The sequence below is a fragment of the Lycium barbarum genome, chromosome 10 (assembly GCF_019175385.1).
Source record: "Lycium barbarum isolate Lr01 chromosome 10, ASM1917538v2, whole genome shotgun sequence".
Lineage (NCBI taxonomy): Eukaryota > Viridiplantae > Streptophyta > Magnoliopsida > Solanales > Solanaceae > Lycium > Lycium barbarum.
This window is the reverse complement of record NC_083346.1, coordinates 2875340-2885832: the sequence shown is the minus strand read 5'-3', so window position 1 is coordinate 2885832 and position 10493 is coordinate 2875340. Positions and strand designations below refer to the sequence as shown.

Sequence of the window (10493 nt, the reverse complement as noted above, 5' to 3'; positions counted from 1 at the left end):
AACATATTTAATTTCATAAACTTTTGCTGGAGTAGTGAAACGAAAAAAATACAACAATGTAAAATCGGCAAAAGCACAAAAATTTAACTGACAGATCAATAATAAAACAAATCAAACTAATATAAAAACAAAACAACAATGTAAAAAAAATCTAGCAGAGAAAATAAATACTTAATAGTACTCCCTCAAATCATTGGAAGAACAAAAGAATATAATACTACTCCATCATGGAATGGAGATTCACAGGAAGAACGGTGAGGTACATCTCTCCTTGAAGAAGTATATTGAGAAGGTAATTCAGAGGTTTGGCATGAATAAATGTAAACTCGTTACTTTACCATTAGCGCAACATTTCAGACTTTCTTCTTTGATGGCACCGCAATCAAAGGAAGAGGCGGAGTACATGTCAAAAGTTCCTTATTCTAGTGCAGTTGGTAGCATTATGTATGTTATGGTTTGCACTCGGCCTGATATTGCTCAAGCAGTGAGGGTGATAAGTCGATTCATGTCTAATCCGGGTAAGACACATTGAGAAGAAATTAAGTGGATATTGAGATATCTTAAAGGTTCTTCGAATGTTGGTCTAAGTTTTCGTAGGATGAGAAATAAAGGCTTCTCGGCCCTTGGTTATGTGGATTCTGATTTTGCAAGTGATCTTGATAGAAGGAGATCAACAATGGGCTATATCTTTACTCTTGCAGGTAGTGTCATAAGTTGGAAGGCAACTCTCCAGTCTATAATTGTTTTGTCCACAACAGAAGCTGAGTATATGGCAGCAGCAGAAGCAGTAAAGGAGGCTATATGGTTGAAAGGTTTGGTGTCAGAATTGAGCAGGTTTCAACGCGAACCAACTCTAAAATGTGATAGCTAAGTGCTATTCATTTGATAAAAATCAGAGATTTCATGATCGCACAAACACATTGATATTAGATTCCATTTTATTCGTGATGTTGTTGAACAAGGCACAGTCAAGGTCTTAAAGGTTGACACAAAGGACAGCGCAGCGGATATGTTGACCAAGGTGGTTCCTCTTGTCAAGTTCAGTCATTGTATGAATTTGGCAGGAACTTTCATCGACTGATGAGTCAGGATGGAGAACGGCAGGGCAAGGTAGAACTGCTAGTATGTACAAGGTTTCGGTTAGTGTCACTTATTTCCTACACGGAGTTAGCTCACGTAGGCTTAGAGACATTGGACTGAATGGTGTTCATATGGAAGCTTGAAATTCATCTCAAGGTGGAGACTGTGAAGTTAAGAAGATATACAAGTCAATTCCTACTCAAAAGCAGAAAGAAATAAAAGGAAACTTTCTTCTTTGTTGGTTTTCGAGTGTCATTGGGATTTAGCTCCTTTCTAGGAAAGGATTAGACCTAGTAGTATAAATACATGCTAGCTAGAATTTATTAAGGAGAACAGAACATAGAACCTAAGTATATTTCTTCTTGTAACTTACTTTAAAAGTGCCGGCCGTTCTCCGTGGACTAGAATCACATTGATCCGAACCATATTAATTACTGTGTTTTTATCGTTTATGCGCTAACATGCCTCAAAATGTCCAACTTAAATTTAATATATTTCTTTTGGTACATTCAAATTTAATGTATACACATATCACTGTTACATCATAACAATGACCTCTAAAGGCTCTAGCTTCTCTCTTGTTTAACGGAAATGTTGAGTTTTTTGCTTCTCATCCGGTTTACTATATCTGATTTGAGGCTTGATTAATTCGAATTTGTGTCCCCTTCAACAAATAGATAAGGAATTCTGTTAATTCTTAATTCAAATCTTATCATGCGTAGCTTTTCCAAAATTTTGTCCATTTCACTTTCAAAAGTCAAAGTAGACGTTGGACGACAAGTGCAGTTTTAGGTAGATTTTGTAGTTTTATTCTAAACCATTTTACACGAAAAAATCTTTATGTAGTATATTATTTGAGAGCTTAAGTTCTATAGCTAATATTTATACCTTTTTAACATTATATGATTAAATCGTCCTGTATTACATATAACTTTTCAAGTCAAATTCAATATGGTAACCTAGAATAGACTTATAGAGTAGTACGTAATTTGCTATGTTCGGTTAAGTTAAATTGGTTGCGTATGTTTTGAACCAAAGATTAGTTTGACATAGAAACTCAAATCTAGACAAAAAATAGGGTAGGAGTAAATTATTATTTAAGTTATATAGACTGAAATAATAAATTTTATCTTATTATCAGTGAATTTTAACCTATATCTCATCCCCTCTAATCCTATATCTCATCCTCTCTAATTCCTACTTGTGAGATTACATTTGGTATGTTGTTATTGTTGTTGTTTTTGTAATTTTAACATATGATAGCAAGCTAGTTAGTGGTCAATTTTACCAAATTACAAATCAATACAATCAAGAAATTCACCTGTAATTACTTATTTAGTTATTTAATTGTATAAATATTTTATAAACCATTATTGGTATAAATATAACTGAGGAATAATTATTTAGTGTAGCTTCTTCTAAGAAGTAATTATTAATAATAACTATCTTTTAATTTATTTGTATTTAGTAGCTACAGTGATTTTGTAAATTATCATTCATAGCTACCAAAACACATCAAGCTACTATGACTGAAGTGGTTATTGGGTGTGGCTTTGCCCTTGTCCACCCAGGTTTGAACCCAGTCAATCACATTACTTTTTACATGTTTCCTAGATTCTTCTCCTTGTATTTTGAGTGTATCTGAGTGTATTTCAGATACAGTTAGCTACGAACGGTAAGAAGCTATAACAAGGTAGTTATTCCTATAAGTTTACCTAAGCTTTACGCGGTGCAAATTCAAATGTGTCTCGGGGCCCTAATAAAAGTTTTGTTTGGGGGCAAGCTGCTAAACTATTGATCTTCGTATAGTTTTCGAATATCTAAATTTTAGTTTTAAAAGTTTAAATAAATCTAATTTAATTTAGTTCCGTAGATTAATTAAATTGATTCTCGAGAAACAAAATGTGACAAGTAAAAGTGAACGGAGAGAGTATTTGTGTGAAGCTTGCCATCACTAGCTAGAGGTTAAATAATGGGCTATTTTAGTAATTAATTATCGTTTTGATTTTGTCATTATTTTCACAAATTTGTAGTATTCTAATCAGTGGCGGAAGCAGGATTTTCGTCAAGGGATTCGAAATATGAAGAACTAAACACGCGAAAATTAAAAAATGATTGCGGGGGTTTTGGGGGGGGGGGGGGGGTAGAAGTTCAGGACTAACCTTATAATCCACTAATTTTAACTTGCCTTGCCATGTCCCGTTTAACATTTGCCATGCTCCTTTGAGTCTTAAAATTTCTTGTGTTTTTTTTTCTTTCACTTTGCTAGTTTTTGCTTTATTTTGAAGTTTTTATGTCTTTTTCTTCCGCTTTAGTGCCTCTTCCGATCATAATATACCATTTAAAATCGTCAAGATTCTTGAATGAGAAAGAAATTAATACTGTATGATTTATGAATGAGAGAGAAAGAGGAACAAAATAATAAGAATCAAAATGTTATTCATAATTTTGAAAAAAGGTAGAGAATATACGAATAAAAGTACAATTTAAAATATTTAAAAGATACTTAAAAAAATTACGGTTAAAAAAGACTTGTTTAAATCACGAAATTCGAACTGTGCCGCATAAATTGGTCAAACATATTTTGTGTTTCAGCTTGAAATTTTATTGTTTTTTCTTTTCATGTTAATTAATTACTTTATAAAAATTCTCAGTAGAATCCATTACAAAAAGCTCGCACATACAAATAGAGCTGGCATAAAATGGTGAATTTAAGTGCAGCCCAATGGTCTATATTAGGGGTGGGCGTTTGGGCCATCGGATTGGATATGAAATTTTCGGTTTGGATATTCGATTTTCGGATTGAAGAAATTACAATCCAAATGCAATTCAAATAAGTTCGGATTGGATTGGATATTTTAAGTTCGGTTTCGGATTATTCGGTTTGGATATTTCAAATTTTCGAATTTGACTCTTGAGACTAAGACAAACGTATTAGGAACGAAATTCATGTGTTAGTTCCACAGAAGTAAATCTAAAATCTTAATTGCTCAGTAAAAAAAGCTTTCCAGTTCAAATTAGGATTAACAAATCCAAGTCATGTCCAACATAGTAAATTCATACCAAATAAAGCATTCTGGAAAAGTGGAAATGAACAAAATAAAATCTAAGTAGTCATCTGGAAAAAAAAAACAAAGAACTCTGTCGTGGGTGACACTAACGTGAGACTTTTGAGACTCGAGAAGTAAGAAAACCCTATATTATATTTGATTTAATAGAGAATTGTATATTAGATTTAATATTTTAATGGGTACGGCCTTAGGTACCAATCAATTGGACCTTTAGAAATTAGACTTATTAGTACTGGGTACATGATATACGTAGGTCTAGATAAAAGGTACCCCTCTGCTTCAATTTATGTGAATCTATTTCCTTTTTAGTCCATACCAAAATGAATGACCTCTTTCCTAATTTGGAAACAAATTCACTTTATGAAATGATTTACAGTCACATAAATATTCAAGACTTATTTTGAACCACAAATTTCAAAAGAATTCAATCTTCCAAAAATTCATATCCAATCCGAAATCCATAAATTTTAAAAATAAAATTCTAAGTCCAATTTATAATTCAAACATCCAAACCAAATATTTAAAAAATTCGAATTTCAAGCTGGCCCAAACTATACCCCATCATAAACTCTATATAGAGTCAGAAAGGTTTCATAGGGCCTAAACTCAAATTTCAGGCTGGCCAAACTATACCCCATCATAGACTCTATACAGCATCAAAAAGGCTTCATAAGGGTCAGAACTCGAAGCAAAAAGAGAGAAAACATGACAGTGACTAAGAATCGAGCCTAAGACCAGTATGGGAACTTGAGGCCCTATGACCATTGAGCTAAGCTTCTCAATTGGGTCAACGAAGTTCAACAAAGTAATATATCGACAAAAATCAGAATTCACCTTTGGCGGAAGCAGGTTCATCACCATGGCTCCGCCCCTGAATTTCTAATTATAATTTATAGTATATAATTGTAATTAAGGTAATATATGATTTGTACTCCTATCCTTATTAGAATAGGATTCAAGGAAAGGAGGTCATAAGTCATTATATTATATTATGTGAATGCAAAGGCCAAAAACATTCTTGTCTCCTCTTTTCTGGCTACAGGTTAAATAATCCGATTTCAATTTCAGAGAGAGACCCTATTATTGTTGAGTTTATTAATGGAGGAGCTTATTGATGATGTGAAGCATTGGATTGCTATGCTTTGGAGTCTTGTGTCAACCCTTTTCCAGCGTTACTTTGATACTGCGGACTTGGCAATTACTCATGCTCTTGGGGTTACTTGGAGTATTGTATCATACCCTTACTACAGGATCTCAAGTGTTTACCAGCATTACTTTTTGGATAAAATCAGTCCTTATGGCCTGTATAGGTGGATTGTAACTGCTGCCTTGGCTATCCTTTATGGTCTTAGGGTTTGTGTTCGAGGATTCTACCCAGGCACATATTTAGTGTTGTTCCACTTCTCTGGAATTCTCTGTAAATTTCTGTCCCCTCATGGACTACCTGATCCTGATGATGATGGACCTGTCTTGCCAATTAAAGGTCCTCTCATTCGTCAACTTCCCGAGTTTAACTTCTGGTAATACTCTGTTCCTCTCACTTGTTTTTCTATTTGATTTCTGCTATTATTTACTCTCTTTTGTGCATTGCTTAGCATGCTGTTGTGTTGCTGTCACTATTTTCCTTTTTTCCCATCTGACTTGCTTTGTTATTGCTATATTCTGAGCGCCGAGGGTCTAGTCTGCGTACACTCTATCCTCCCCAGACCCCACTTGTGGACAGGGCAGTGGCAGCCAGTGGCGGATCCAGTATTTTCACTCAGGGTGTTCGGAAAAATAATTGGACCTATATATACACTGTAATATATGTTCAGGGTGTTCAAAAGTTAATATATGTACATGAACAAAGAAAATTTACCCTAAATATACACTGTAATTTTTTGTCCAGGGTGTTCGGGTGAACACCCTGGCCTCTTACTGCATCCGCCCCTGGTGGCAGCAAGGTTTCAACCGAACACCCTTCGCCGAAAAATTATACTGTAGACATGTAAATTATTATATATTACAGACATGTATTACATATTGAACACCCTTAATATATAGATTATACGAATTCGAACACCCTTAACAAATTTCCTAGCTCCGCCACTGGGGCAGGGGCGGTGGGGCGGTGGGTTCGGCTGAACCCAGTAACTTTGATCCGAACCTTATATTTGTATTAAATTCTTTTCAAATATGTACAATTATTAATTTAGAACCTAGTAACTTTAAAGAATTAAAACCCTGAACCCACAAGTTTCAAAATCCTGGCTCCGCCTCTCCTGGTTTTGGGATTACACTGGGTATGTTGTTGTTGTAATAATTTATTCAATTTGCTTTAATTGTTGTTTTCACATTGGTCTCTTCCCTTTCCTGTTAAGGTTTTAGAGTAATTTATTAACGCGTTAAAACATTCTAGCATGTGTGCAACAATAACAACATGCCCAGTTACTTCTTGTTCAGTGGGTATAGTTTTCTTTGCTTATTTTAGCATGGCCATATATTCAGGGTTTTATACTGTTGCCTCCTTAAAAAAACAACTACTTGTATCGGTTAGCTGACATTGTAACAGTCACATTATTATTTTTGCTTTCAAGTTGTGGGTGAATGATTTGATGGAATGTTTAAATCAACATCTGTCATGCTGAATCATTTTCTTTTTTAATAAGCCATCACCATGGTTGTGATCCCACAGGTGTGGGGGGTTAGGCTTGACCCCTACCATGTCTAATTAATCCAAAAAAGTTACACATACTAGAGGGGGACATGGACCAAACCTCTAATAATCTATGCATTCACAGAAGTACAAGTAAGAGGAAGGATAAGCCTATACAACATCCTTCTCTAATCTAAGCAAAATTATACAAGTTAGCTTACAAAGAAGTTACATTTCTCATATCTCCTTCTCATGGTGGGAAGTGCCACTTATCTAGTTGAATTAAACCTTTTCCTTCTTGAGGCATAGTATGCATAGAGGAGAATAAGGTTTCATTTCCACTAGTAGAGGCAAGCTTTGCCAAGAGGTCAGCTACCATATTGGCTTCCCTGTAGCAATGAACAAACTGGACAGTAGCATTCCTGATACTAGACTTAGGGCTCGTTTGGTTGGGAAACAACTTATCCCGGGATAACTAATCCCGGTATTAGTTATCCCGGATTTTTATTCCAATCAAACATGGGATAAGGAGGCACTAAAATCTTATCCCGGGACTATTTTTGCTTATCCTTCACACCAAACGAACCCTTAGTGTCATAAATGATCCTCCTTATTCACCTCATTGTTGTTGAGCATATTATTGATTACCATAGAGTCCATTTCTACAGTAAAACTGTTAAATCCTCTATCAATGCCCCACTTGACACCAAATCTAACAGCTTCAGCTTCAGTTTGATTGTTGCTACAGCTCTGAACTGGCTTAGAAAAGGCCACATGCTGAATCATTCGAAAAGAATCTTAACTGTTTCTTTATTGTACTCATTTTGAAGAAAGTGTATTGGTGTAATTAATATAAAAAAAAAGTGTATTGGTGTAATGGGGGGAGTATTTACAAATGATGGGAAACTTGCTGCCAAGTAGTTCTAAATCAGTAATAGATAATCTTTTAGACAAATTCTTGTAAGTTGTCTTCTAAGCTGACAAGGAAAAATGTTAATTATAGCTCAGAGTTGATCAAACCATACCATCATATGAATCAAGTCATATTCATACAGAGTCTCCACTTCATAGGATTTATTGAACAAAAAAATACAACAATTTTGAAAGATATTCATCGTAGATTTCCCAAATACATGACATTAAGCATATTGATTTACAATCCTGCCACATGTTCATCATCACATTTAATGGTCATGGGAAGAGGGATGCCTCCAGCCAAACACCACAGAACCGTCTTCCCTGGACTGGTAACAACAACAACAACACACCCAGTGAAATCCCACAAGTGGGGTTTGGGGAGGGTAGAATGTACATAGACACACAGAACTTAGGGTGGTAGAGAGGCTGTTTCTGGCTTCCCTGGACCGGTATAGAACCCCAAACCAGATGATGGCACACATGCCCTTTCCGGTTATAGTGTGCCAACGCTTTGGTTGATGCAAAATCACGCCTTTGTAGGTCAAGCCATATCCGTGTACACCCCCTATCTCTCTTCCTTTATTGTTGCTCGCGAAAGCTTTAGTGCACGCAGTGACTGTCCTCGGTGACTTCTAAAGCGCTCCGGATAAAGAGCTATACGCGTTAAACATTGCTCTTTTATTTTTTATTTTTTATAAAAGTAAGCATTGCATGGTTTTTTGATAGTGTGGATCTACACCTTATAGTGGGATGCCCTTTTGCCATGAACCACAACAATCGAAAGGAGGAGAGTCATTTTTTAATCTTACCTTTATGTTTCCACGGAAACCCATTTTTCCTTTCTGCTACTTTCTTATGACTCTTGGGTGTTGTTATAAAATGTCTAATCTCTTCTGTCTACTTTCTTCAGGTATGCCGCATCAATAGATCTCTGTCTGGTATTTACCATGACTTTTTTTCCCGTAGTTGATGTTGAAGGTTGCTGGCCTCTCGTTTTTATTGCCTGGTGTCTAGTATACGGCTATAAAATGGTTGGTGTAATTTTCAAGTCGAAGAGATACAAATACAACCCATTTACCCTTAAAGAGCAGGTGATGAAAGCATCATTAAGTTAGACCAGCCTTTATTTAGTGGGAGTATTTAAAACATTCCTTTTGTTCTTGTAACAGAAAGTGGCTGGAAAAGGACACCAGGAAGTGGCAGCAGCACCTGTGAAAGGACATCAGGATGTGGCAGCAGCATCTGGAATACTGATTTCTGTTTAAGACCAAATGGAGTAGGAAATAGGAAAAAACAACGCAGAAATCCTTTTTAGTTGGAGCAATCTATCCCCTGTGAATGATGTTATCCCCCTCTTAGATTTCATTGGCTCCCTCTCAGTGGCTTAGCAGCCTTGATTTTTGAAACTCCTAGCTCTTATTAGTTTTTTTGCAGTGTCTGGAGTTTTTAACCTTTTCTTTGTAAAGCTTTTTGCATCTGCTTGATGCTTTTGAATATAACAGCTTATTTCATCAAAAAACAACGTTGAAACTATAATGGAATTGCTACATGTAAATATAGTTAAATGGATACATTGTAGTTTTCACGGTCTTTATAATTATTCCCCATAATTACTGAAACTGCTGGAATATGAATGTATGTACTATCTAATCCTTTTTTTTTTAATCATTATATATCATAAATCATAAAAACAGGGTTTATAATTGCATTTCAATATAAATAGCTATTACAACGGTTACTGACTTTTAAAGGAACTGACCCCAGTAGAGACATATGACAACCTCACATTTTTGTGTTACTTGCTTTTCCCAGCTAGTGCCAAATTTCTATTTGTGCTGTCGTTTTAGAAAGACAGAGATTGGTTGCTGATCAAATGAGGTGCTCATATCAAATTATGAATTAAGATGTGTGTGTAATGTGCTTGACGAGGCAGACATTTCCTATAATATTTTTGGGTATTATATCTATAATATTTAACTATGGGACTGTGACTGTAAAAATTGCAGTGAGTTTTTCCCCTTTGACTTCCTCAATATGATGTGATGATATTATTAGATTTCTGCTGCCATGCAGGTGGCTATTTGAACTGGAAATCTGAATTTTAGGTTTGCTCCAATTACTTCACGTGATTTGGATCTGTTTTATAGGAGATTATGTGAATCTGGATCATTGTAGAAAGATCTAAGAGGCCTGCTGCCTTGGGACAAGATGCTTTTCAAAATGAAGCTGCAAAATTTGGTGCTATATTATCCAAGAAATCATTGCTTTGCATTATCTATGGTAATTGAAGTTTATTTGTATGATAACTATGTTTCTGATGTTAAGAAGTAGAATTTAAGGGCAGGTATTTTGAGTAGAATTTGAGGGCAGGTATTTTGACCAAATTATTTTCTTAATCAGTTTCTTAGGAACGCAAAGAGAATTAGACTCATTTACCAGTGGAGCGTATCCTGTGCATTCATATAATTACATGCATTTATGTGATTTTGATTATATGGATCTGGGATGCTTTTGCTGCTTTACTGCCTTTGAGAAAGAGAGGAGGCAAAAACAGCCTGCAGTAGTCGGCACTTTGAATCTCCAGCATCTCCTGTTGGTGAGGTCAATAACTTGTACTCTTATTCATAAGTGAACAAAATGGCAAATTCAGGTGCCTCACTTCATCTTGGGAGCTTTTAAATGTTCTTTCTTATTGCCAGATCCTATCATGGTAGATGATTTATTCATACCTCTGTGATGCCTTAGTAGTTGCCGCCTATGTTGCTCGGACCCTTCACTTTTGCCGCCGT

The 10493-nt window shown here is 35.5% G+C and overlaps 1 protein-coding gene across 2 annotated transcripts; it reads left to right on the top strand.

Moving 5' to 3' along the window:
• The first annotated feature begins 4763 nt into the window (after positions 1–4763).
• Positions 4764–9314, top strand: LOC132613968 (protein RER1A-like). Of its 2 annotated transcripts, none has more exons than XM_060328289.1 (4): positions 4764–5000; positions 5194–5671; positions 8615–8795; positions 8874–9314. In XM_060328289.1, the coding sequence occupies exons 2-4, from the start codon at positions 5250–5252 to the stop codon at positions 8967–8969; spliced, it is 699 nt and encodes a 232-aa protein (XP_060184272.1). In that variant the 5' UTR covers positions 4764–5000; positions 5194–5249; the 3' UTR covers positions 8970–9314. The 2 variants fall into 2 exon arrangements, with proteins under 2 accessions (XP_060184272.1, XP_060184273.1); XM_060328290.1 differs by having other exon boundaries at positions 4764–5065.
• The last annotated feature ends 1179 nt before the right edge of the window (positions 9315–10493 follow it).